Here is a 27961-nt window from a genome sequence, read left to right on the forward strand (position 1 = left end):
CAAAGCCCAGCAGGATTCTGGGAGCGGTAAGCCCCAGTGATGTCATTTCCTGTGTTGACGGTGCAGTAAATGAAGCAGGTTAAAGTCCACAGAGGGTGTGTGAATGGGTTTTCAAAGTGAAGCCGGAGCTCGTCACAGCTGAGCTAATGTTTGTTATCGTGACAGGATATGGATAACGTCAATGTAAACAGTGTGATCACTGTGGTAACTGGGTGGAATCAGGTTATGTGACCTGTAAAAATTGTAAAATATAGAATACTATTGGTCAGATAATGAATGTAATGTACATAAGGAAAAATGACCACTGACGGTTTCCTGTCATAATGCTTTTAAATGCTGATATACAGAAGAAAGGGACAATCTATGATTCACAGTTCCAATGTATTTATTCACAGTTAATAAGTTCATAATTAGAAAGTAAATACCTTATTATAAAAACAAACTGCTCTGGGCTAGCCAAGGCAATTTGGGAAAGGCGTACAGAATAATCTTTCTTAATAGCAGAGTCTCTCCCTTAACAGTCATTTTAACGTGTTAATTAGCTGCTATTAAATATCAGTTGCTATTAAACACTAAAATAACAAGTTTTATCAAAATCTGCCTTTAAAGTCACATGGTTGTAGTTAGTTGTTTTTATCAGACAAAATTACACTGGCTAAGAATGATCATGTATACTTTGCCATGGATACATTGCTATTCACATCTAAACAAATTATTTAAAAAAGAGGAAGAGAGAGAGAAGAACACAGCCTAAATATGGAGGGTTTCTGTGTTAAACAAGTGTGAATGAAGACAAAACAAAACTCCAGGTATGTTTTTCATGCGGAGACAACATTATAACATAGATCAGAAAATTGCGTAATATACAGGCCCTTAATCACAATTGTATTTAACTTCCTTTGCCAACCGTGCAAACACATCTGTCCAAAATACAAACTTTTCACAATAAGGCATTTGTTAGATGTAAAGCATAATCATAATTTGGACATACTACTCAAACAGAACTTGTCCCTTGAGATTCCTATTGCCAATTTTCTTCCTATTTTGGAAACAGCGAATACACGTATGATCACTACATCTTCCTAGAAAACCCCTTGTGCTCAATTTCAACAGAGGCATAAATGATGCAACTTTAGGTCAGTGAGGTCCATAAATTTATAAGAACTGAGTTTAGAAGAGAGTCTCACATAAACCTATGACTAAACACTGCAGTATGAAAAACAAAAGCCAGGTTCAAACTTCAAACCAAATTCAAAGATCTCAATGATGTATTAACTGGAAATTCAAAAAATATTTCTAGCAAAGCCGCCCATTATTGTTAAAATCACAATTCTTTGACATGAGCATTATAATAGGCCATTAAGGTATTGTACAATATAAAAGGATTGCATATTGAATACATAAAGGAAGCTATTTTAGTTCGCAGAGCCACCCAAGCCTCTCCCTTTCAGAGCTAATTGCTTTTGAGCAGGACGGGTGAAGCATCGTTAAACTGAGGTGCAGCTCCTGGACAAAGGCACAGACACAGAGCTGACGTCCAAATGAAAGACTGCAGAAGACAGAGGAAGAAACGTGATGAGTTTGAGAAACAGCAGGAGATTAGAGCAGGTTTAAAATGGCAAACGGGCAGTTGGAGATGCTCAGGCTATAGATTTTCAAATTAGAGTTACAACAAAACATTATTGTACATTGTTTGTAGGCCTGTCATGATAATCACTATATCGACTATTCAATATAAGAAAGCTGGAGGAATATATTTTGGGGCTCAATTTTTGTGTAATAATGATGACTTTAATGATGTTGTCAATTAGAAAATTGGTTTATTGGCATTATCTTGCATTTGTCAGTGGCATAAAGTAGTTTTGATATACTTCTCTGTAGCAATATATCATGGTTCAAAATGCATTACCGTGACAGGCCTAATTGTTGGGTATTGTTAAAATGCTGTGATCACTTAGCTGTCAGAGGTAAAATTAATGATTGAAACACATGAAAACACAGAGATACAAATCTGGACCACTTTATCTGCTATCTTGTTCATATGCTGTTTAACTATTGTCAGCCTTATATTTTTACACTACCAGCCTGTGTTGTGTTAAATTGAAAAGACTCTATTTATCTTTTTTTTATTTTATTTTTTTTATTGCATATTTCTATTTTCCTGCTGTTCTTGGTATATGTGCATTGCAACACTTGAATTTATCCACTGTGGGACAAATATTCTCTTATGCCATTTTATTATTGATATAGAGTAGAGATTGACCAATATGGGTTTTTTCATCATCAATACAAATTGTGTAGAATCCAGAGCAACCAGTGGCCACTAAGCTCTGCCGATTTTTTTGTAGGGGCAATTTTGATTATTTTCCCCACATTATATCTTCTGAATTTGCTATAAATGCATCCACAAGCCTATTTTACTACAAAGTGTACAAGAGAACAGTGTCACATTTTGTGCAGTGTCCTGTTCTTTGGAAAATGTTCAATTAAAGCTTTACGCATAATCATTAGTCAGCTTGAGGGCCCAAACTAAATATTAACTCTTAGAGATTGAAGGCTGATAGAAAAGTGCAAATATCGACCGATCGATACATCCACAACAAATATAGCAACATTTATAGGTGGAAAATGTGTCTCCTCTGCTTTCACTTATGAAGGTGCTGTAATGACAACTGGTTATAGCAAAAAGATTCTGGGTTTGCATATTCTCCTTTCCCCCATTGCTCCTGACAGGTTTTCCCAACAACATTGAATGATGGTATAATGCAGTGAACAACATAACAAAGATCAATAAATTATTCTTTGTTGTCCTGTAGATATTTAGAATCTTCCATCTATAAATCATCAAGTATTTAAACTATGCTATTGTCAGCCACACAAAGTTTAACCAAACATCTGTCAGCCAATCACAAACAACCATTAAACACGTCTGTAGAGAGTGCATTATTGATCATGCAAAACTTTCCCTCACACTGACCAGGCTCTCACAGCTGACCCCATGTGTCAACCACCAACACAAACACCGTCTCTAATGATGTTGATGATCAAACCTCTGCCACCCACTGCGTCTCAACTGCTCAGAGAGGTCCAGCATGAAGCTAATGTCATTATGTCAAGTCCTTTTAGCCGTAACCCTGGTTTAGCCTTTATCCATTAGCATATTGTAGCACCTTGCAAGCATAAATACCCACTTAAATGATGCATGCTCTGAGGCTGCTGTGTGAATGCTAATTATGTTCCCAGTAAACTGTAATCTTGGATGTTGTGGGTATTAGCGCGTTACAATAGGATACACAGGCAGCATGTTTGACAAATAGCTTCATTACAACTGCATGGCACAGGAGCCAAGAAGGCTATAAGACAGATTATTGTAATTTATGTTCATCTCAATACGGCTATTTGTACAAATCTGATGGATAGACATGACAACAGGTCTTCATTTGTGCTAAACAGGGCAAATGTGAAATATTAATTGTTATTGATGTGACTGAAAACTGGATTTGAACATTATGCAAAATCATACAGGAACAAATAGCAATCTAATGATGAATCTGATCACCTTACAAATAACAAAAACACACATTTAATTTAATAATTGTTGTAACCAACCTACAGGAATATCATGAAAAAGTTAAATATTTTTGTCATTCACATCAGAACTTTTTCATGATATTCTAATTGAGATAAAACATACAGTTGTCTAATCCCCCCAAATCTACAGAATACACCAATGAAAGATGGGTTAGGTAACCAATCCTGTCTAATCCAGTTCAGTTTAAAACAAGATGAAGAATGAACACTGAATGATGCTCACAAATGCTTACTATAATGTGCTGAAAGTGAAAACAAAACTAGCTGAAATGTACAACAGAAGTAGTGGCAGGGTTCAGTAAAAGAGCAGATGAAAGGTTAGACTACATCAAGTACCGCCTAGATGATATTTGGCTTTTTGACTACCATTAGGGGTGAGCAAAAATATCGAAATATCAATATATCGTATCATTTAATGCGATGATACAGTATCGATATCAGGGACTGCTGTATCGATATATCTCTAAGAGTATTTCTTCTTGGTATATTTTACTACATTATTTTGTTACAGCTCTACAGTTTTGTTGCTTGTTCAGAGGAAGGAAACTCATTTATGCGACACATTTGACATTTTCACTGTTTCGATGATTAAAATGTGTTTCATATGAACTTTGCACAAGAAGTGGTTTAACAAAGACTTTTATCACCCCATGATTTAGCCTTTATTTTTTATTGAACCGTATGGAATTGATTTCAAATATATCGTATCAAACTGAAAGTGCACTGTATCGAGATATGTATCGTATCGTTGTCAATATCGTATCGGCAACTTCATAATGATACCCAGCCCTAACTACCATAAGATCTAAGCAAGTCTCATAAGTCTCCAGACTTTATCAGGTAAAAATTGGGATTAATATGGTCTAAAATGGGGAAAAAAATGCATAGGACCACCATAGCATCAGTGGTACACAGACCCCAGTTTGAGAAACATTCGTTTAGCCTATAGAAATGCATTTTCTAACTTAGCGGCATTTGACTGTAAGAAATATGTTAAAATCTAGTTGTAGTTACGTCTTTAGAATTTATCTCACTTTGCAAGTTCACACACACCAAAACCATCATATTTTTTTTCCTATTGAGTTTCCAGTTCTGACAGCTATTGCTACTGCCTTTTTCGGAAAAATAATGTTACACTGAGCTCACTGACAGCTAATCAGAGCAATATCAGCAGGTGGGAGAAAAACAGCATGGTCTCAATGTGCAAAGTTAAAATTGTCAGGTGAGATTACCCCAGCTGTAAGTCTACACAAACAATCATATATTTTTAGACCACAGGCTTGACTGCATGTAAAGACAGGCTATTTAAATGAGGTGCACTCATCAACAATCGCATTATAAACCGTGACAGCTCAAAAAAACACGTTGTCTCTTCCTCAGTGCACATTTTAGTTTAAAAACATGTCTTTAAAATTGAAGTGTTAGAAATGGTAATCTGACAAGCAAGATAGCAGGCTAAATGGTGATAGCTGGAAGGTATCTATCAAAATTGTCAAGGATAAATAATGGCAATGGCTCATGTGGTCAGAATCAGAAAACAGCTGCAGGGATGACTGAGGCTACTGAGTCTGAGCACTAACAGATATTCATGTATACTTTTGTTGTGTACATGGGCGTAAAAGTGTATGGTGCAACTTTTCTGATGGAGGTCTGCTACCTGCTTGTCTCCATGGAGGTGTTTTTTTGCTTATTGCTAATTTTTTTGTTTATTGCTTTGTCTGGAATGTTCCATGGTATGACATTAAACATTTCCATCTGACATTTATTCATTACAGTGATTCTATTGCTCAAAGATACTTGACTTCTGTGAATAGCAGCGACTCTCCACAGATCTGAATTGTAATGTAGCATAGTGCTGTAAAATTTTTGTCTCCCTTGTGATTGATATGTTTAAACTATACTGTGGAACATTCTCGACAAAGCAATAACATTTCCATGAAGAGAAGCAGGCGGTTGACCCTCTACTAGAAATGTTAGGCATTGCACCTTTAAATCCAGTGCTAGGGTAGTCATTAAAATACACAGTCCCAACCAAATAAACAAATATTATTAAAAAGAAGAATTTAACTTGACATTTTGATGACCTTTCAGAATAAATTATTCTTATTAACTTGACAATATAAAAAAATTGGAAATTACGCAAAATTATAAGACACTTACAAACTAAATATTATTGAGCTTGACAGTTCACTTTTACTTTGATGAAAATTTATGTTTATTCCAATTCTAATTGTAAGGCTCCACGCTGCTTTTAATGATACAAATTCCCTAGCGTGCGACTAATGAAGGCTTCTTATTTTATTTGAACAGTCATTCCTGGATCCATCTGCATCTTGCATTGCTGAGCTCTGTCTAACAAGCCCAGCTATCCATGTGTAACAGAATGACAAATAACTATGCCCGTTGTCATAGCGATTAACAATTTAAAACAATATAATACACCTTTTGCTCGGGAAAGGGTTTTTAAAATGTTGCAGGAACCCACGAATGGCATCAGTTTTTCTCATTGTGGAAGTGACGGAGTGGTCCAGCTGTCGGCAGTGGCTGGAGACGTTGTCAAGCTCCACTGAGAAGCGCAGGGATTCATTAGTCACAGGTTTCACCCATCAATCACATACTAACTATTTCTTGCTACAGAATATGACACTGCACAATATAACTAGCACAAAATGGATGTCTAGCTAACAATCACACCATTAACAGCAGCCAGAGCACACCGAAATCCACTATAGTAATTTTCAAAGCTGATGGAGTGACAGTAATTATTGAACACTGCATTGCAATTTGTTGGAATGATTTTAAACAACATTATTTTTTTTGCTTGCAGGCTACGGCAACAAAAAGAGGCCATTTCATATGTTGGAGATTATCCTTTCCCGAGCTCTCAATAATAGATTTTTTCTCACTGTCTAACCTTGACATTTGTAAGCTGCATTCACAGTTGCACACACACCACTAAAAATGGAACAATCGGGGCTAAACCTGGAACTAAACCTGTACTAGATCAGGACTAGAATAGGATCAAAGCAAGTCTACTTCAGAACTAAACCAGGATCAAACAAGGACAAGTATGAATGCAGCTGTAATTTTCTCCCTGTACTGTACAAATAATACAAAACTGTGTAACAGCGTTTTTTCATTAATAGAGCAAAAAAACATTTTAATGGTTTACAGATTTACTATAACTGAGTAAATGAGTTGTAATTGTGACATTGTGAGGATTAGGTCTTCCTGTTTCTGCTGTTTTCATTCAGTTTACACGATTACGGTGGATTAATGGAGCGGGCAGCATTTCAGAGATAAATTTAACTCAGAGTCTGAACCTCTTCTGACCCATATCTTTAACACAGCAATATTGTCCTGATGGAGACACTTTATAAGGTACTTCTGGATGTGTATTTACAACGACTGGAGATACAAGGCCCACATGACACTTCAGCTATGACTCCATATGGGCAAGTTAACTTAAGGAGGCACAGATTCAAGATACAGCTGCACAGAAATCATGAATGAGAATGCAAAAATCACCTAAAACTTTCTCACAATTCGTAATGGATGTCCAGAGATTCCCCCACTAACAAAAGACATGCAAATATATGTGAATCTAATAATTAATAGTATATTCATTCATAGCCCCAAGCAGTAGGAAAAGAAAAAAATTTTCTCTAGTCAAACAAATAGAGATGGACTGATCCAGCTTTTTCTGTTCTTATACAGATGTCGATACTATGACTTTAAATATCTGCCAATATCTGATATCTGTCGATATCTACTGATAAAGCAAGGACTCAAAATATGAATTTCTTTTAAACACAAACAGCATATGGTAAACAATGATCCAAATGCGTTTTGTAACTGTTATTTATCATATAAAGTAACTACGGAACAGCTTTGAAAAAACACACGTCCAATATCACAAGGTCTTTTGGGCCAACATCGTCCAGTAAAACGTCTTACTACACCAGTTTATTGACCAAAATGGGATATCGACTGAACCAATACCTTGGGGTCAATATCCAATCAATCAAAATTTTCAGTATTGATCAAAATATGTTATCGTGACAGGCCTATTCACAAAAAATATCTATGCAGATTAAGTAACAAAAAAAAAAACATCCGTAAAGTAATAATTCAAAACTGTGGTCTCTAATTATTATGAGTCCCCAAATTGGAGGGCATCTCAGGTCAGGCTCACCTGGTGTCTCCTCTCCTCTGGCCAAAATTAGGTGAGCTCCAAGGTCGTGGTACAAATATGACCAAGTTACCTGTGTGTGTCCACCGGTTGGCCAGCTGGGGCAGTCTAAATAAGACTAATTGCCCCTTCTGTTCCTCATCTTCAGATACAGATTACAGCTCATTAGTGCACAGATACGCCCCAGTAGAACTGAACAAATAACCAGGTAATTCATAACAGTGGAGTCATATATTTTTTCATAATAACTGTTTTTATCTTTTCAAACACCTTAAAGCTCTTGTCTCCCAGACCTCCGGCATCACTTCCAGTCACTTTTTAGGAGCTGATAAATGTTGCTTTCGGGTTTCAGTTGCTCTGCCAAGTCTACTCAGGTGGGCATTAGCTGTGGTAATACTTTTCTTATTGATCACTGCCTCCTGCCCGCTCTCAGACAGCCAGGCAGGGGAGGTACAAGACAGGAAAGCATCTCTGTGCCAGTTTCATCTATTACCAGGGTCTGTCCGCCAATGAAAACAAGTAGTTGTCATTATAACTTGGCAAGCAAGACATTGGGTGGACAAGTGGTAAATTTATGTATTTTCTGTGGCCACATACCAATTTATGCATGATTAGAAAAGATATCCATGGGTTTCAGAATGAGAAATTAGGGCAGTTGCTTTGCTAGAGCAATTAACAATTAAAAAGAAAATATTTACTGAAATACTGAGAAATTTGCTGGATCGGGTATCGGCATCCAAATATCGGTTCAGATGATGTTTGAGTTGGACACTTAAATTGATGTAATAAGACTGTTGATTGGTTGTAGTTGGCCCAGAAAGTCTCATAATGTTTGAACTTTTATTTATACAAAGTTATTCTGTCATTACTTGAGAGATAAATAACAGCTACATAACACATTTGGATCAGTTTTGTCTTCTTTTATTTTTGTTTAAAGGAACTGAAAAAGCTGGTTCATTCCTAAAAATATTATCTATTTTGAATGAGAAAAAGTCAAAATGTTGTATAACAGGAAACTGAAACCAATAAATAGTGAGCAAATGTTAAGAGTACAAGGCTAGATTAAAAAGTAATGCATTTTATAAAATACAAAAATGTAAGCCAATAAAGCAACACTGTTAGGACTAGGCTTAATGTTAACACAGGCAAGTGACAACCATCCAATGTTACATCCACTCACCAGAAGCAATTTATAGCAACGTGTAGTTTGCCGCTCAATGAATAAAAGATTCAAATCTAAAGATAGACATGGGAAATTGTAAATGGCAGTAAGGATGGTATACTGCTGGCAAAATACTGTTCTATGCATCAAAATATGTAGAGATAATCTAATCAAAAGTATAAAATAACTAGCTATAATTATACACATGTAATTAGTGAACATCAAATTGAATTGCTATGTGAATAGTACTTATCCTATTACAAAGACTGCTATTATTGAGGTAACAGAATGAAAACTTGCTAACCCTGTAGTTTAGACCTTTACAAACATTTTCTTAAATGTATGAAACATTTGTACTACTAAACAATTAAATTTTTTATTCTCTCAAATGATAATGCTCCCCCACGTGTAAAATGTGCTTTGTTATAAAAAAAGAAAAAATACTATTTGTACTACACTAATTATAAGTCCAATACTGAGTCGGTCTACAACCTGTATCTGATTGTTGGTTGCTTGTTATGTAACCTCCACAAAGGAGCGAAACCACTTGATCCAAATTGCTGAAGGCACAGTGTTGACATTTGACATAGACATTCATTTGCAGTTACAGGGTGGAGTCCACAAAAAGAAACAAGCATAATGAGCCACAACACCTGTTATAAATAAAACACTTTGACTATACTGGATATTTCCTTTAGATACAGAAATCTCCTCCTGCATATCCTTCATCTGAGAGTCTATGACATCCAAACACAATCAATTACTAATGTAGCCAAATTTTACCTGTCCAGACATGTCATTAACATTGGATTTTACAAACTCTGGAATAAGATTCTTCAAAACTTCATAAATCACTCAACTTTTACTGTAAAGAGCCTGTAAAGACACTAATTCAAAATACAACAAATGCATATTGTCTCTTTTGGTTTTCTTAAAGTCAGACACAACTGGATACCTATGGAGCAGAGTGAGAGATACCCACCCTAAAGAAGAAGTTATTATTATTTTAAATTAGTTCAGTGGCTGTGTAGTAATTGCTTAGGCTTTTTCACAATTTACTACATTCACTGTCAGCATTAGCTACACCAATCATCTTCTTGTTGTCAATAATATGACCTAGTATGACTTGTGACATGCTACCTTTAATATTTTTAACAATTAAAGGGCCCATATTACTCTATTACCGTTTTCAGTAAATATGTGGTTTCCTCATCAAAAATACCTGGATTTGTGTTTTGTTTCATTCACACATACAGCGTATTTAGTATGAGTTTTTCTCTCAAACAGAAAACGCTCACCTTGTGATGTCATGTGATAATACAGAAAGTGCTCCACTGTGTTTTAAACATCCACACACCTTTGCTAGAATCATTTGCATAATTTCAGCCCTATCTCTACTGAACTAAAAGGAGCTGTTCACTTCGAAACTGTCAGTAGATGACATCACAAGGTGGAACAGAGCATTTTGAGCTTTGGAGATGTAAACAGACCAATAGTGCAGAATTACTCAAACATGTGTGAATGAAACAAAACATCTTTTGGTATGTTTTTTTTCTCACAAGAGTCGATTTTGTGTAATATAGGACCTTTAATAACCTATGAACAAGCTTTTCATTGTTTTCACAATTCTGAAATACCCCATGGCACAGTTATCATCCTAAACCAGGGTGGCTGGACAGTGAACAGTGGGTTGCCCGGTAAGGATAAACATGGACCAGGGAACCACAACTAAGTCTGCTCCAGGCTTCAATCAATCACAGCTTATAGCCCTGTGCAAACGTGACCTGTAGTGACAGCTACTCTGTGCGTACCAGCTGAGCGGCAAACAGCCCGCACCAATGACAAAACAGATGATGATAGCATGCAGGCAAAACATTTAGCTAAACAAATACGGGAAACGCTGTAGTGATGAGTAAATAGTGCCCCTTACCTGCCAACTGTTTGGTTGGCGAGCTGTCTCATTCGATTGAACTGCTTCTTCATCTTGTGTTTTTCTGCGTTACCACCGAGAGGTAGAGCCGCTCCACATATCTCATTGATGGGGTAAAGTCAGATCTCCGCAGTGATCTGTGTCGGACGGAGCAGGGTCAGACTTTACGCGGCCGCTTCGTGCATCTCCACCGGGAGTCACGCTTAATTTACCCACATTTTCGTCGCCAAGTCCCGGGTCTCCGTCACCGCTCCGCTCCGCTGCGACCACAGATGCTGCTGCTGGACCAATATTCCTCTCCCTCGCCCTGCGCTGACAGCTCTCTGCTGTCGACCACGATCTGCCCCGGTGCATTGTGGGAAATTGAGTTCTAATAGACAAAAGAAAAAAGAACAGGGAGATGACATGTTTTTCTTTTCTTTTTTATGCATAATTTGTGTATAAATTACTCTATGTATAGCAAGTAATTTCAGTAAATGTTAAATTCACTTTAGTAAACACGAATATGCATAGATATGTGATACAGGAGCTATAATAAGATACTTCCATGGATACAGCCGATCAAACAGATATAGATAGCAGTGAACTTCCAAAAAATATTTTAAACAACTTTATCTCATACGCGCTGCAGTTTTCTGTGCAGGTCAGATGCTTATACCGTCTGTGGCATGTCTATGGTCTCTGAAGCAGATGCTCTCAGATGTTGGCCAGTAAGATCCATAGACACACAGCGTCACCTTGTGCCTGGTAAAGTTTTATGCATTCACCTTCACTGTCGCCCGATAGGGGGCGGAGTGGAGGATCCGGACCTCTGAGCTACAGAAGAAGCCTCTGACTGAAGTTTACTAGCTTAGAGAGCTGAATGACATTTGTGCAAGTTTACTCTAGTGTGTCACATTTAGACAACACATAGAACGGCATTGTTCCTGCTTTATTTGCATCGACATCTCTGTGAAAAATGCGGGACCGAACTAAAGAATTAGGAAATGTGGGTTTTCAACATAGTAGCTATCTTTAGCCTTAGCATGCTAACCTGCTAATTCTTGACAAGTCCATTCTTTTAACCAATCGGCGGATGCATCCTTTGTTAAATGTTACTCAATTGTGAAAATACACGATGTTGTTATGAAATTATTTGTTGATAAGCGTAAGTTCGCCTCTTGCTTTCTGTAATGTTACTGTTGGATTGACTTCCGTTGCGGCTTGGTGCCTCAAACCCCGGTTCAGGGCTGGGCAGCGGCTGATGCCAGGGACACATGGATAATATCAGAGATGTTTTAACTGTGCCCAATGTTTTCTCTCTCTGTAACCATGACAACAGAAAGCAGAGTCCTCGGATGAAGATGAGGAGGGCAGAGCGCTCATGGGCAGGCCTGGACCCTCTTCAGCCAAAGAGGACAAGGAGAGCGAAGCCTTCTTCAAAAAGGTGCATCCTTAATAAACCCAGTGTTCTTATTGCCTGTATTCCATATTTAAGCAATGTTTTTACAAAGTGCAGCAAAGTGACATATTGTTAGGCTAATCGTTAGTTCTTATGGGAGAATTTTAGACTATGGGGGGCCACCATAGACTCTTCTATTAATGGAAAACACTGGATCATCACATTCTACACTCAGAAAACTTAGACACCCTTTTTACCCTTGTCTGTTTACTATAGAATTATGTTTGGGGATTTCTGGAATGACACAATATGATGTGAAACTTAAAGGAGAAGTGGATGTATTGAGTTACACTTAAGAGCATAGGTCCATATTTTAACTAGGCAGAAGCACTCACAGGGAGGTTGTGATATTGCCAATTAAGACTTTGGCACCATGGCTATGTTAAAAAAAATGGTATGTGTAAACTGAAAACTTGAATGGAGGAAATCTCTATTTTGCAAACACCACTCAGGTTTTGGTAATGTTGCAGATCCCTGAGTAATCCCTTATGCTGCATTTAGACATGCAGAGTCTTTGTAGGATTCCTAGCATAAGAAAACTGAATGTTTTTAGAGTCAATATGTTTCTTCACTGATACATGTTTTCACTTATATTGAATGGCATGTTGTTGGAGAACATCATATGTTTATGTGTTGAAATGGGTGACATTATTTTTAAGTTAACATGTGTTTTTATTGTTTTTAAGGCTCAAGAGATCCATGAGGGCCTGCAGAGTCTGAAGAGAATGGTTTCTGACCTTGAGAACAAGCAGAAGACTGTCCTGGGTGTGGCTTTACCAGAGGACAGTAAGTAATACTTTGATCACAGTTTAACACTATAATATTTACTATAGTGTATAATAATGATCCTTTAAATATCAAAATGCTAACCCTACATGTTTTTTGGATTAGGTATGAAGAAAGAGCTTCAGACTCTAAGAGATGAGATCAAAACAATGGCGGGCCAAATACAGAAAAAACTAAAAAGTGAGTAATTTTTTCAAACTCCTTTATTAAAATCCAAAATATAGCACAATTTGATGCATACCTATTGTACTTTTCAAAGGCATTGAACCCAAAAAGGGAGAAAGTGATGATGGTAAATATATATCCATAAACATTAGAATGCAGCGGACACAGGTGGATGTATTTTCTTTCTTAGTGCATATCTTTAATCCCCTTGGTCATCTGTGTAAAGTTTATCTAATAGTTGTATTTTTTTCCATAGCACGGTGTTTTATCCAAAGAATTTGTTGAGTTGATGGGCCACTGTAACACCATTCAGGCTCAATACAGGGATCGTAATGTGGAACGGATACAAAGGCAACTTAAAATCAGTAAGTACATGGAGAATTTTTGCTGTATTAATTAGTTTACTCTATACTCTCTTATAGCTTATTTCGATATTGGCAAAATCAGAAGTGAAAGTAAGGTGCTATTGTGCTGCTGTTGTAACAGGGAATTTCTTTACATAGTTTACTTCTAAATGAGATCAATTAAGTATTTCCAAGTAACTTCTAATATATTGTTTTATATCTTTAGCTGGGAACAATGTCACAGACGAAGAGCTTGACACCATGCTAGAAAGTGGGCAAACTGACGTCTTCACTCAGAATGTAAGTAACCATGACCTTTCAACGACCTTACATCCTTTCACTTTCACTATCACACAAAGCCCTACTATAAATATGATTTTAATGATTGAGAATGTGCTTTGTTGTAGCTTTTCTTATTGCTTAAATTGGATAACTCTTTGGGTAAGAAGAAATAGTGGCAGTGGTAGTACAGTGAAAGCTAGTAGTTTATTGTAGAAATTGAAAAGTACTACACAGCATATTCAAATGTACACTTTTTAATATGCATTTTCCATTTGTTTTCTCTGTTGATTGTCACAGATCTTGAGCGATGCCCAAGCTACAAAACAGGCTCTGAATGAGATTGAATCCAGACACGATGAAATCCTTAAATTGGAGAGGAGCATACGGGACCTGCACGATATGTTTCAGTACCTTGCCATGGAGGTGGAGGCACAGGTAACAAGATTTCTTTATCTTTTGTTTTTGTATTGGGTTAGGAGTTCATTTTTCATTTATGTAATTTATTTTTAAGGGAGAAATGGTTGACAGGATTGAAACGAACATCAAACAATCATCTAACTATGTGGAAAAAGCTAAAGAAAATACAGCAAAGGCAGTTACATATCAATCCAGGGCACGCAAGGTACAGTTTACAATCCTCTTATAATATATTGCTTAGTTTTTTACTTATAATGTATTAAATCTAATCATACTTTTGTTGATTTTACAGAAGAAAATATGGATTGCAGTGTGCTTAGCGGTCTTGATTCTCATCCTAGTCATCTCGTTGCTTACTACTTTTGGCTAAGATTTGGTAACAGTTGTGGGTTTGCACAAGCGACTATAGACTCTTAAAACCTTTATATTTGAGCCAACGTAAGGACGTACAGGTGAATTTTGAGCTTCATCCTTTGGTTTAGTTCAAATATTTCCCCTTGTCTAACCCCTATGTCACATTGTGTGTCTTTTTATTTGTTTGGAGATGTGGTGTCATGAAGTGGACCCTTTTTCAGACATTACATAGTTTAAACAATCTAATTTGTTTATACATTTTTAAATATAAAGCTGCTGGCTTGTACAATAGGATTTAAGACCCCTGGATAAAAAACTGTTACAGTGGTGTACCCTCTCCTTTTTTATTAAGGGGATTTTAGTGGCCTTATTATAGGCAGACTGCAGTATTCAACACTGGCGCTGATCATACTGTACTCAGGAAATATATGTTGATTTTTTTTTTTATTATTATTAAATTAATTGGAAATTTAAACATTTTTATACAGTATGAATTTTAGCTATAGTGAGACTAATATAATTGTACATAACCTCTCTGTTGAGACATACTTTTATCAATATACAAGACTTGAAAGATGTTTTTAAAATGCCTGTATGTAACAAGTGTAAATATGTTTTGCTAATTAACAATTCATCTGCTTTTTACGTGTATAAAGGTATCCTAATGTCTTCCACTGCCGCTTCCTTTTTGTATCCACTTTAATTGTATTTGCCATTGGAAATGTTGTAGCTGCTGCAGAGATGTTGGCAACAAGACAACCTAGTAAAATTGTGCCTTCTCCCTGATCTGACGCTCTGCACTGAATTTGAAAGGGATAGTGTGTTTTTATGCAATTCACAGCAATATTTCTAACACTTGGCCTATTATTCTGAAAGATTTTATTATACAGTTCTCATATTGTTCTTTAGCTTTTCTATATTTATTTTTCACCACTTTGTTAGTAAATCATTCTACTTTTGGACCACACTCTATAACCTTTTTTTTCTCATAGATTGATGGCATAGGCACTTGTTTATCAGCAGTAGCCAAATGCTTTATGAAATGATGGGAATCGAACAAAACCATGACACTATAGCTTTTAAGTAGTTGCAATACCTTTTTGGAAATTCTCATTTAACATCTGTTTTTAAAATAAATTCCACCCTGTTACACCTGACTCGTGTGTTTATTGTACACTTTAGTTTAAAAATAAAACTGAACACGGCAATTTTTTGGTCTTTTTTCAACTGTAATTGTCTTAATTTTTCAAGTAAAACTGTGGAAATACAAGAGATCAAAGGAATGCAACAAATGAATCGGACAACTCAAAATAAGACCATCACCATAAACTACCCATCCCTCGAAATGTCACCTGTTTGAAACATCTTTGGCAAAGAAAATCAATATACAGTCGTCTGGAACTGTACCAGTTGTTTTTATTCACATATTTCCATGTTTGTTTGTTTTTTACATGAATGAGAGCTATGGTTTAATGGAGACAAATATGTTGTAAAGTAAAGCAGCACTGACTTGACCGAATGCTCTCCTCAATGTTTCCAGGGTTACACAGATTTTTCTCTTTTTTTTTTTTTTTTTTTTTTTCAAATTTGTTTTTTCATTTACAACAATGCAAGAAGCTTAACAACCCTGCTTCTGGTGCATCACAAGGCAATTGAAGGTTCAAACCCATTGGAAAAGAGGCACTCATTATTTTTACTACAAGTACTTACTTTTTAATATACAACAAAATACATGACAAACTTGGCCATAACAACATTTACCTTTGGGACAATATAGAAATTATATCCTGCAGCTTTCAAATGTAATTTTCCAAGGATAATTTACATGTTCAATTGATACATCAAGTTATACACTGTTGTGGTATCCAGGACCAAATGACTAAAGTTAATCACTACAATCTTTCTAAAGGTAGAGGCCCCAAAACAGATGTGCAAATCAGAAATTGTTGGCTGGATTTTTGAGTCCAATGAAGGGTTTGTGAAGGGTTTGCATCATCACATTCTACACTCAGAAAACTTAGAGTGCCTGATTGCCCTTTTCTGTTTACTGTAAAATTCTGTTTGGGGATTTCTGGAATGACACATTATGAAGTGAAACTGGAAGGAGAAGCGGATGTATTGAGTTACGCTTAAGAGCATAGGTCCATATTTTAACTAGGCAGAAGCACTCACAGGGAGGTTGTGATATTGCCAACTAAGACTCTGACACCATGGCTATGTTAAAAAAGGTATGTGTAAACTGAAAACTTAAATGGATGAAATCTCTATTTTGCAAACACCACTCAGGTTTTGGTAATGTTGCAGATGCCTGAGTAATCCCTTATGCTGCGTTTAGACGTGCAGAGTCTTTGTAGGATTCCTAGCATAAGAAAACTGAATGTTTTTAGAGTCAATATGTTTCTTCACCAATACATGTTTTCGCTTATATTGAATGGCATGTTGCTGGAGAATGTCATATGTTTATGTGTTGAAATGGGTGACATTATTTTTAAATTAACATGTGTTTTTATTGTTTTTAAGGCTCAAGAGATCCATGAGGGCCTGCAGAGTCTGAAGAGAATGGTTTCTGACCTTGAGAACAAGCAGAAGACTGTCCTGGGTGTGGCTTTACCAGAGGACAGTAAGTAATACTTTGATCACAGTTTAACACTATAATATTTACTATAGTGTATAATAATGATCCTTTAAATATCAAAATGCTAACCCTACATGTTTTTTGGATTAGGTATGAAGAAAGAGCTTCAGACTCTAAGAGATGAGATCAAAACAATGGCGGGCCAAATACAGAAAAAACTAAAAAGTGAGTAATTTTTTCAGACTCCTTTATTAAAATCCAAAATATAGCACAATTTGATGCATACCTATTGTACTTTTCAAAGGCATTGAACCCAAAAAGGGAGAAAGTGATGATGGTAAATATATATCCATAAACATTAGAATGCAGCGGACACAGGTGGATGTATTTTCTTTCTTAGTGCATATCTTTAATCCCCTTGGTCATCTGTGTAAAGTTTATCTAATAGTTGTATTTTTTTCCATAGCACGGTATTTTATCCAAAAAGTTTGTTGAGTTGATGGGCCACTGTAACACCATTCAGGCTCAATACAGGGATCGTAATGTGGAACGGATACAAAGGCAACTTAAAATCAGTAAGTACATGGAGAATTATTGCTGTATTAATTAGTTTACTCTATACTCTCTTATAGCTTATTTCGATATTGGCAAAATCAGAAGTGAAAGTAAGGTGCTATTGTGCTGCTGTTGTAACAGGGAATTTCTTTACATAGTTTACTTCTAAATGAGATCAATTAAGTATTTCCAAGTAACTTCTAATATATTGTTTTATATCTTTAGCTGGGAACAATGTCACAGACGAAGAGCTTGACGCCATGCTAGAAAGTGGGCAAACTGACGTCTTCACTCAGAATGTAAGTAACCATGACCTTTCAACGACCTTACATCCTTTCACTTTCACTATCACACAAAGCCCTACTATAAATATGATTTTAATGATTGAGAATGTGCTTTGTTGTAGCTTTTCTTATTGCTTAAATTGGATAACTCTTTGGGTAAGAAGAAATAGTGGCAGTGGTAGTACAGTGAAAGCTAGTAGTTTATTGTAGAAATTGAAAAGTACTACAGCATATTCAAATGTACACTTTTAATATGCATTTTCCATTTGTTTTCTCTGTTGATTGTCACAGATCTTGAGCGATGCCCAAGCTACAAAACAGGCTCTGAATGAGATTGAATCCAGACACGATGAAATCCTTAAATTGGAGAGGAGCATACGGGACCTGCACGATATGTTTCAGTACCTTGCCATGGAGGTGGAGGCACAGGTAACAAGATTTCTTTATCTTTTGTTTTTGTATTGGGTTAGTAGTTCATTTTTAATTAATTGTATTTATTTTTAAGGGAGAAATGGTTGACAGGATTGAAACAAACATCAAACAATCATCTAACTATGTGGAAAAAGCTAAAGAAAATACAGCAAAGGCAGTTAAAGGTCAATCCAGGGCACGCAAGGTACAGTTTACAATCCTCTTATAATATATTGCTTTGTTTTTTACTTATAATGTATTAAATCTAATCATACTTTTGTTGATTTTACAGAAGAAAATATGGATTGCAGTGTGCTTAGCCGTCTTGATTCTCATCCTAGTCATCTCGTTGCTCACTGCTTTTGGCTAAGATTTGGTAACAGTTGTGGGTTTGCACAAGCGACTATAGACTCTTAAAACCTTTATATTTGAGCCAACGTAAGGACGTACAGGTGAATTTTGAGCTTCATCCTTTGGTTTAGTTCAAATATTTCCCCTTGTCTAACCCCTATGTCACATTGTGTGTCTTTTTATTTGTTTGGAGATGTGGTGTCATGAAGTGGACCCTTTTTCAGACATTACATAGTTTAAAAATCTAATTTGTTTAAACATTTTTAAATATAAAGCTGCTGGCTTGTACAATAGGATTTAAGACCCCTGGATAAAAAACTGTTACAGTGGTGTACCCTCTCCTTTTTTATTAAGGGGATTTTAGTGGCCTTATTATAGGCAGACTGCAGTATTCAACACTGGTGTTGATCATACTGTACTCTGGAAATATATGTTTATATATTTTTTTTTTATTAAATAAATTGGAAATTTAAACATTTTTATACAGTATGAATTTTAGCTATAGTGAGACTAATATAATTGTACATAACCTCTCTGTTGAGACATACTTTTATCAATATACAAAACTTGAAAGATGTTTTAAAATGCCTGTATGTAACAAGTGTAAATATGTTTTGCTAATTAACAATTCATCTGCTTTTTACGTGTATAAAGGTATCCTAATGTCTTCCACTGCCGCTTCCCTTTTGTGTCCATTTTAATTGTATTTGCCATTGGAAATGTTGTAGCTGCTGCAGAGATGTTGGCAACAAGACAACCCAGTAAAATTGTGCCTTCTCCCTGATCTGACGCTCTGCACTGAATTTGAAAGGGATAGTGTGTTTTTATGCAATTCACAGCAATATTTCTAACACTTGGCCTATTATTCTGAGAGATTTTATTATACAGTTCTCATATTGTTCTTTAGCTTTTCTATATTTATTTTTCACCACTTTGTTAGTAAATCATGCTACTTTTGGACCACACTCTATAACCTTTTTTTTTCCTCATAGATTGATGGCATAGGCACTTGTTTATCAGCAGTAGCCAAATGCTTTATGAAATGATGGGAATCGAACAAAACCATGACACTATAGCTTTTAAGTAGTTGCAATACCTTTTTGGAAATTCTCATTTAACATCTGTTTTTAAAATAAATTCCACCCTGTTACACCTAACTCGTGTGTTTATTGTACACTTTAGTTTAAAAATAAAACTTAACACGGCTATTTTTTGGTCTTTTATTCAACTGTAATTGTCTTAATTTTTCAAGTAAAACAATGTGGAAATACAAGGGATCAAAGGAATGCAACAAATGAATCAGACAACTCAAAATAAGACCATCACCATAAACTACCCATCCCTCGAAATGTCACCTGTTTGAAACATCTTTGACAAAGAAAATCAATATACAGTCGTCTGGAACTGTACCAGTCGTTTTTATTCACATATTTCCATGTTTTTTTTTTACATGAATGAGAGCTATGGTTTAATGGAGACAAATATGTTGTAAAGTAAAGCAGCACTGACTTGACCGAGTGCTCTCCTCAATGTTTCCAGGGTTACACAGATTTTTCTCTTTTTTTTTTTTTTTTCAAATTTGGTTTTTCATTTACAACAATGCAAGAAGCTTAACAACCCTGCTTCTGGTGCATCACAAGGCAATTGAAGGTTCAAACCCATTGGCCAAAGAGGCACTCATTATTTTTACTACAAGTACTTGCCTTTTAATATACAATAAAATACATGACAAACTTGACCATAACAACATTTGCCTTTGGGACAATATAGAAATTATATCCTGCAGCTTTCAAATGTAACTTTCCGAGGATAATTTACATGTTCAATTGATACATCAAGTTATGCACTGTTGTGGTATCCAGGACCAAATGACTAAAGTTAATCACCACAATCTTTCTAAAGGTAGAGGCCCCAAAACAGATGTGCAAATCAGAAATTGTTGGCTGGATTTTTGAGTCCAATGAAGGGTTTGTGAAGTGAAAAAGGGCCACGCTCCAACATAGTGCAGCAAAGATCACACGACTGGATCTGATATCTTCCTTCTACCCAGGAAGAAATAATAAAATATGCATAACTTATCAACTGACTATAAAGAAAAGATAGCCAGGACTGCCGACAAGATTTTTCAATTAAAATACTCCAAGGCCTCCAACTTGACAATACAACGGGTCACTCGAAAGTACTGTTAATATGATCACATTTAGGACCCGAACTGTGGGGTGCAGTGTTACCCTATGCCGCAACTACATCACAAGATCTGAGCGTCCGGACCTTTTGATTACAGTACATGTGATATGTCTTTTCCACTTGGACCAGAGTCTGTCTTTTCACTGTTCTTCCCTCACTGGTTTAAGGACACACCACAATGCTGATATTTTATTCACTTCCAGCAGAGCAGTTCCTCTTCCAGTCTATGAGGATGAGATCAGCTCCGATTGCAGAGGGAGGCAGGGAGGTCATGTGCAGAATTAACTTCCCTGACGTTGTCACGAGTGCAAACAAACCCCAACGACATGCTGACCGATAACACTTGTGTTTTCCCTGTTTTTTGGATAGATTCAGGTCTTATTTCGATTTTGGCTAGCAGAGGAGCGCGTGCTAGCAGCTGGGGATCGTGCTTGTGCCGCCGCGAGGGCCGCCACGCTCCGCAGTACTCTATCAGGCGTCCCCTCAGCCCCTGAACTACTGGTCACTTCATTCTGCAGTTTGTTCGACCTCCGACTTTCTCTCCTGCTCTCCCTCCCGTCCCGTTTGTCTTTTTTGTCTGTGTTTTTCGACCGCTCTGAGCTGCGATCTCTTTCGCTGCCAGAGGACGTGGCCCGAGAACGGGACCCACGCCGGTCGGCATTCTGGGAGCTGATGCTGCGAGTCCTTTGGCTGCTGTTGCTGCTGCTCCGGCTGCCCTCTCCTTCATCACTGCTGATACTGCTACAAGCACTGTTACCCCGGGACGAACGACGTGCCTCTCTCTCACCCTCTTTGCCCCCTGAGGACTTCCTGCTCTCCTTCTCCTCTCCTTTGGGCTTTCTGTACTCTGCTTCAAGAGGTGGGACGAGTGAACCGGGACATTGGCGGGTGGACCGAGTGGCTGTGCGACTGGACTGATTTGGAGTTGAGGGCTTGCTGGCAGTTTCCTTTTCACTGTTTTTACTGGTAGTATTTTTTGCAAAAGAGTTACTCGAAGGCGATGAGGCTGCCGCTTTGCTTTTAGCCTTTTCGCTCTTGTCTTTAGCTGCATTGGCTCTGGCTGCTGAATCTCTCCTGGGGGTGTGGCCTGGTGTATCCACGCTGCCTTTCATGGCTAGAAGTTTTGCGGCAGCATTCAGAGCAGAGCACCTCTTTCCCAAGACCTCCGGCTCCGGGGGAGGGGCAGGAGGTGCCGTTGAGGTTTTTGTGTCTGTGTCTTTTTTCCTTGAGCTCCTCACTGAAGAGCCATCACTACCAGATTCACCTCCAGTTGATGCATTCACACTGTTCCTGTCCCGAGTGGCTTTCTTCACCTGCCTGTTGCTGTCACTGTCATGGTCCTGCATCCTCCTCTTTGCTGATCGGGTTAAGCGATGTTCCTTTTTACTGTCTGTGTCTGAATCCGATGAAGATGATGAAGACCTGGAACGGCGTCTCTGTACTGGTGTCTTTGTGTCCTCATTCTTGCTCTCCTCTTGTTTTTCATCTTGCTGTTTTTCATCTTTTGTCTCCTTGTCCCCCTCTTGCACTTTCTTCTCCTCCGTTTTAGGTTCAGATGCAGGGACATCTACGCGCCTCCTCTTTGCCGGGTTCCTGTTTTCGTAGGTTTTCTTGTGATGGGCGTGGCGTGTGAGAGTGTGAGTTGAACAACCAGAAGATGGAGAGGAGGATCTGGTTGAATCTTGACTGCTTTGGCGACTGAGAACTCTCTTTGGATTGGCTAACAGCTCATCCATTACACGCTGCTTGCTGTCTTTCTGATTTGAAATTTTAATATCACCTTCTTTATCTGTTTCTTCAGCCTCTGATGAAGTCTCAGCTTTTTTCCTCTTAATTTCACAAGTTTCTTGCTTTTTCTCCTGCTCAACTTCCATGTCTGTCACCTCAGACGTGGACACCATTTTGACAGAATCTTGTTGCGTCTTCTCAGGGCCTTTTTCTGCAGATGAAATTATTGCCTCTTGTTCCTTGGGTAAAGTATCTTTTTCTTTGATTTCCAGTGAGGGGATAGGTGGAGGGCTTTGAATTTTGGTTATTGGAGGATCTGTCTTTAGAGAGGATGGAATTGTAGTAGTTGAACTTATTGCATTGACCGGTAAAGAAGTAGTATTGGTAGTTGTTGTCAATGTAGTAGAACTTTGAGCAGTAGCAGTAGTAGTAGGTAGAACTGTAGTTGCAACTGGAGCAGGAGAAGTTGTAACCGGGGGTTTTGCCGGTTGTTCTTTAGAGAACAATTCTGTTTTGTCTCCAGATGCTATGACCTTTTCTCGAGGAGGAGTGGTTACAGCAAATAGAATTTGTGCTGAATTTGGCAAACTTTGAACAGATTTGTTGGTCTCTGGTACTGAAGCAGTTGTTGCTATGGTAACTGGGGCATTGACAACAGTATCTAGTTGAACAGCAGTTTCTGTCGAAGGCGAGGGTGTAGGTGATGATGTTTCAACTGCTGGTGCTTTTGAAGAACTTGTTGTAGTATTTGTAATTGCTGTAGTTGTAGAGGACAGTGTTGTTGAAGCATTGCAACTAGATTGAGAAGTAGTTGCCTGTGGTGAATCTCTTTTTGTGGTTGTATCCATTTCTTTGTCTCTTGTAGCAGACACAATTTTGTCGTTCGGATCCAGAGATAACACAGGTGATGGAGGAGCAACAGTTGGAGTTGGTTCCGATGTTTCAGCCTTTGCCAAATCTACATTGGATCCTTTAGCAGGTGGTGTATGCAAAGAGTTTACTGTGGTTGTGTCTGGACTGATTGTAGAGGTCAATGCTGTGATGGAGGGGGGAGAAGAAATTATTTCAAGATTGTTCCCTTTATCTTGCTCTGAACTGTCTTTTGGTGTGACTACATTGGGCACTGCTGTTGAAGGTGAAATTTCTTGATCTGTGGGTGGGGTAGGTTCAGGAGCAGATGTCTTTTCTTCTTCATTAGTTTTTGGAGTAATGTCTTGTGATAAATTTGAAGACACCTTTTCTGTATTTGTGTCAGATTTATCATCTTTAGGTGTCCCATCTTTACCAGCTTTGCCAACTGAAGCTTCAACAGTATTTTCAGATTTGTCAGGGAGTGTTTGCGCACCATCTGTTTTTGGATTTGTTTCATCAGTCTTACTCTGCTCTGTGCTCTCTATATCTGCTGAAGAATCTTTACTGTTACGTCCTCTCTTGCGTTTTGGAGATAGGGTGAGATTACTAGTCTCAGTCGGGGAGGTGGGCTGCGGTGAGGGGGACTCTGCATTATCAGGAGAGCTTTTTGGCGGTCGACCCCTTCTTCGTTTTGCAGGTGTAGAGTTTGAATTTGCCTCCTGAGATGAGTCTTTGCTTTGCGTTGTGTCAGATTTACGGTGTTGATTGGCTCCTCGGCCCCTCCCAAAGAGCTCTCCCATTTGGGCCGCCAAGCGATTTTCAGTCTCTACTCTGCGCCGCACAGGTAGGTTCCTCAGCACGGGCATGTCAGGGGATAAATGCGGAGGGGAGTACGGTGGGTAACTTCTAACAGGGGGTAAGATAGGACTTTCTGGCTCCTTTGGCTTCTCTGTAGATTCTTTTGTTTTACTCTCAGGACTAGAAGCTGGTTTGTCTTTATCTGTATTTGGGGGGTTGTCAGTGTGCTCCTCTGTATTCATCTCCTCTGATGAGCCACATGTTCCACTTGTTCTTCTCTTTCGTTTCCGTGGTTCTTTCTCCTCCACCACAGTGACCAGTCGTCCCGGCAGTTTGCGCAGCACTTTGGCGGAGGGTGAGTCTTCATCTCGACCCTTCAGGATTTCATCATCAGCTGTCACCCGTTTACGAGGGGAGCGCGAGCAGCTGGAAGGAGGAGACATTGCATTTTGGTCTTTCTTATCTTCATCTATTGTTGGATTATCAGCTGCACCACTGGAGTCTAGTGATGACTCTGAGAACCTCCGCTCCTTTTCATTGCTGCCTTCGTTTTCTCCTTTAACTGATTTGGAGACTTTGCCTTCAGCTTCTGTGGCGGAGGGCTGCTGTCTTTTTGGAGGAGACGCTGTAGGTGGAGAAGGCACTTGACTGGGCTGAGTGCGGTTTGGTTGACTTCTGGTTTTAACAGTCGATTGTTCCCTGGCAGGTGATGCAGCTTTAGGCGTTTTCGAGTCCTGGGACCTGGTCTTGTGATGGTCAGTGCGTGCAGGAGTGGCAGTGCCAGGGTCTTTCGGTGGTCGACCTCTCCCGGAGCGAGGCACTTCTCTGGGCGTGGTCGGCTCAGACTCCATTTCGGGGGAGGCCCCTCGCAGCCGCCCACTGGTTCTGGTGGACGCAACAACCTTTTCTTTGTCTTTGGGTTTTCGGCCGCGACGAGCTGGTGTTGGGGCAGGTTCAGCTGATGCTGAAGTTGACAGGAAGTCATCCTCGTCATCATCAGATGAAGGATGCAACTTCAGGCCCCCTTCTTTAGCCTGGTCAAGTCCCTTTCTGGCAGCTTCTACTTGCTCCTAAACATATACACAAGTCATGTATTAAAATCAGACATTACTACTATAATACACTGGCTAATACAATGTTAAACTAGTTAAGTATTATTAGATACAGATGAGATGGATAGAATTGCCTTACTTCTGCTTGTTTCAGTTCCTCTTTGCAAACATCTTCCAATGAAGCTTCCAGGAAATTCATAGCATAACGCTCAATCGGAGTGAGCTGTGGAAAAAAAAAGAAGTTATTTATTATAGTTGAATGGTTAATACAGCCAATTTGCCACAGTTGTTGAATTTGTGGTTAGTTACCTGCTCCACCAGTGCTGCTATTTCCTGCTCTGCCTTTGACATCTCCTCCACTTCCTCGTTTTCGCCGCCGTCGTCCAGAGGAATATTCTCATTAAACTCTGCCAGTTCCGCAACCTGCTCAGCTTTGGCCTGGGACGCAGCTACAATATCCTCCTCATCCTCCGCACGACAAAGAGCCTGTAGATTTATATATTGAAAGAAAAAAAAAAACGTACTTAACTCACAACAAAACAATTTCTTTTTACAATGTGTTCAAGTTTTCAATTTCCCTGACCTGCTCAAGTATAGTGGTGCTTTGTTTGTTGACAGTTTCCTCCTCTTCAGCGGGTGGCAGAGTCAGCTCTACTGCTGCCTCTCTCTTTTCTCCATCATTGACATCAAACAGCTCACGAATAGTTTGCTAAAGAAAACATGATAGTTGTTTAGATGCATCCAGCTATATAAGTTCACAATATATGGTCATATTTTATAGAGATGATCGGTCTTATGATTTCCAAATTGTACCTCTTTGAAAAAGGCCGTGGTGAAGTTTCCCCCTTCAATTGCCATGTCTCCTAACATCCTTTTTTGGTTGGCTTTCTTCAAGATGTTCTCCTCCACTGTGCGCTCACTGATCAGCCTAAAAAGAGGTAATGATAATTATTCAAGGGTTGGTGACCAATTTATCTTGAGTAAATGAAAATTGTGGAAAGTAATATAATAGTTTAAAGGAGTTAATTTTCTTTTTCAATGTAGATCATTTAAAAAGAGAAATGGGTGACTAAAAATGTTTATAAATCTTTTGATCATTAAGGGGTGATTTATCTTAAATATTTAGTTTTTATTTGACCTGCAATTTACCAGCCAGACCACTGAGGAAAAAAAAAAGGTTTTGTATGTATAAAATGTGTGTGCTTTTACTTTACGATAAGCATTATTTTGTAGAGATTCATTTTCAGAATTGTCTTTTTAATAAAGCACACTTATTTTTTCCTGCAATTATAAATACATGGAATGATAATTAGACACATATGGAGTAAGAAAGCTGTCAAAAATATTTGTGCGCATAAAATAGAAATCCGTGCGTATTTGGGAAATCCGTGCATATTTGGCTGTAGTTGCGCATAAAATAAATATTTGTAAACTCTCAAATGACTCCAGTCGTACATAAAATATATTATGTGTATTTTATCCATCAGAATACGAATTGAAAAATTACGACGTCATGAATTACAATCACGAAATGAAAATTTACGATTACGCTTTCATCAGTACGAATACGAATTCATAAACAGAACTTTACTGTCAAAAATACGTCATCACTTCACAGACATTCATCGAGCAGAAGAAACATCGATCAAGATCAAGACTGCGCATGCTCAAGTTTGTAGCAGAGGGTAAAAAGAGTAATAGCACAAGAAGCTACAACAGCGACCAACAAGTGGGTTAATTAAAATCTATTGTAAAAATGTCTTGAATTCGGGAACCGAACGCTGCTGTATAATATTGTGTAGAAATACCTCCTTTGAACGGGAAATTGCACCTATATGTTAGATAACATAGTGGTAGCCAGTTGGCGAACATCAGACGTAACGTTATCCCAGGGCTAATTAGCAAATATCAGGTTCTCTGTATGTTTAGATTAAAACATTCACAGCTATAGCCACAGCGAGCATCAGTCAGTCTTCACTTCAGCTGCATTTCAGACAATGGGTTATACATAAGTAGTAATGGGTTATAATTAGCAAATCCATCCACGTCACGGTGACGTTATACTTACCGGTAAATACTGTATATATACCAAGGTGTTGCCTGTAAACACGAACATTAATTGTTGCTGGAAGCTGCATTAAACTGTAATGTGTAACATTTCATTAGCTGTGACGTCTGTAACCAGGACAGTTTGGTAGTGTTTGGTGTAAACCGGGACATTTCAGCGTCCCGAGGAACTTTTGGTGGCATTTCATGCGAGAAATGCAGCTGAAGTGAAGACTGACTGATGCTCGCTGTGGCTGTAGCCGTGAATGTTTTAAACATTCTAAACATACAGAGAACCCTGATATTTGCTAATAAGCCCTGGGATAACGTTACGGCTGATGTTAGCCAACTGGCTACCACTATGTTATCTAACATATAGGTGCAATTTCCCGTTCAAAGGAGGTATTTCTACACAATATTATACAGCAGCGTTCGGTTCCCGAATTCAAGAAATTTTT

The 27961-nt window shown here is 38.1% G+C and overlaps 4 protein-coding genes across 7 annotated transcripts in view; 2 read left to right on the forward strand and 2 right to left on the reverse strand.

The window, feature by feature from the left end:
- LOC110154283 (rho GTPase-activating protein 44-like) overlaps positions 1-11181 on the reverse strand; it is a 77372-nt gene extending 66191 nt beyond the window's left edge. Inside the window, 1 exon segment of the mRNA XM_055149976.1 lies at positions 10876-11181. Within this exon segment, the coding sequence (XP_055005951.1) occupies positions 10876-10928 (53 nt within the window). The 5' untranslated portion in view covers positions 10929-11181.
- A 496-nt stretch (positions 11182-11677) lies between these two features.
- Positions 11678-15816, forward strand: stx4 (syntaxin 4). The gene is made up of 10 exons (XM_020918222.2): positions 11678-11863; positions 12197-12301; positions 13003-13102; positions 13208-13282; positions 13362-13435; positions 13524-13632; positions 13838-13911; positions 14191-14328; positions 14405-14515; positions 14603-15816. Exons 1-10 carry the CDS (start codon positions 11834-11836, stop codon positions 14678-14680), a joined length of 894 nt encoding a protein of 297 aa, XP_020773881.1. The 5' UTR covers positions 11678-11833; the 3' UTR covers positions 14681-15816.
- Positions 15817-16743: 927 nt separating this feature from the next.
- Positions 16744-19997, forward strand: LOC110160753 (syntaxin-4-like). Its single transcript, XM_055150586.1, has 9 exons — positions 16744-16892; positions 17185-17284; positions 17390-17464; positions 17544-17617; positions 17706-17814; positions 18020-18093; positions 18370-18507; positions 18584-18694; positions 18782-19997. Exons 1-9 carry the CDS (start codon positions 16875-16877, stop codon positions 18857-18859), a joined length of 777 nt encoding a protein of 258 aa, XP_055006561.1. The 5' UTR covers positions 16744-16874; the 3' UTR covers positions 18860-19997.
- A 49-nt stretch (positions 19998-20046) lies between these two features.
- srcap (Snf2-related CREBBP activator protein) overlaps positions 20047-27961 on the reverse strand; it is a 30047-nt gene continuing 22132 nt past the window's right edge. For all 4 annotated transcript variants that reach the window (XM_020918285.2, XM_020918284.2, XM_055150585.1 and 1 more), the window contains 5 exons: positions 26271-26385; positions 26041-26166; positions 25767-25943; positions 25597-25680; positions 20047-25475 (listed from right to left, as the gene is read on the reverse strand). In XM_020918285.2, the coding sequence (XP_020773944.2) occupies positions 21399-25475; positions 25597-25680; positions 25767-25943; positions 26041-26166; positions 26271-26385 (4579 nt within the window). In that variant the 3' untranslated portion in view covers positions 20047-21398. The remainder of the gene's footprint in view (positions 25476-25596; positions 25681-25766; positions 25944-26040; positions 26167-26270; positions 26386-27961) is intronic.

Source organism: Boleophthalmus pectinirostris, unplaced genomic scaffold, assembly GCF_026225935.1.
Source record: "Boleophthalmus pectinirostris isolate CB_2022bp ecotype Guang Dong unplaced genomic scaffold, ASM2622593v1 HiC_scaffold_14, whole genome shotgun sequence".
NCBI classification, from domain to species: Eukaryota; Metazoa; Chordata; class Actinopteri; order Gobiiformes; family Gobiidae; genus Boleophthalmus; species Boleophthalmus pectinirostris.

Excerpts from the sequence above, each read along its gene's own strand:
- LOC110160753 (XM_055150586.1), top strand. Across the intron at positions 17,465-17,543 it reads AATACAGAAAAAACTAAAAA|GCATTGAACCCAAAAAGGGA; the intron begins GTGAGTAATTTT and ends TACTTTTCAAAG. Across the intron at positions 17,815-18,019 it reads ACAAAGGCAACTTAAAATCA|CTGGGAACAATGTCACAGAC; the intron begins GTAAGTACATGG and ends TTATATCTTTAG.
- stx4 (XM_020918222.2), top strand. The coding sequence starts at position 11,834 with ATGCGGGACCGAACTAAAGAATTAGGAAAT. Across the intron at positions 13,633-13,837 it reads ACAAAGGCAACTTAAAATCA|CTGGGAACAATGTCACAGAC; the intron begins GTAAGTACATGG and ends TTATATCTTTAG. Across the intron at positions 14,516-14,602 it reads ATCAATCCAGGGCACGCAAG|AAGAAAATATGGATTGCAGT; the intron begins GTACAGTTTACA and ends TTGATTTTACAG.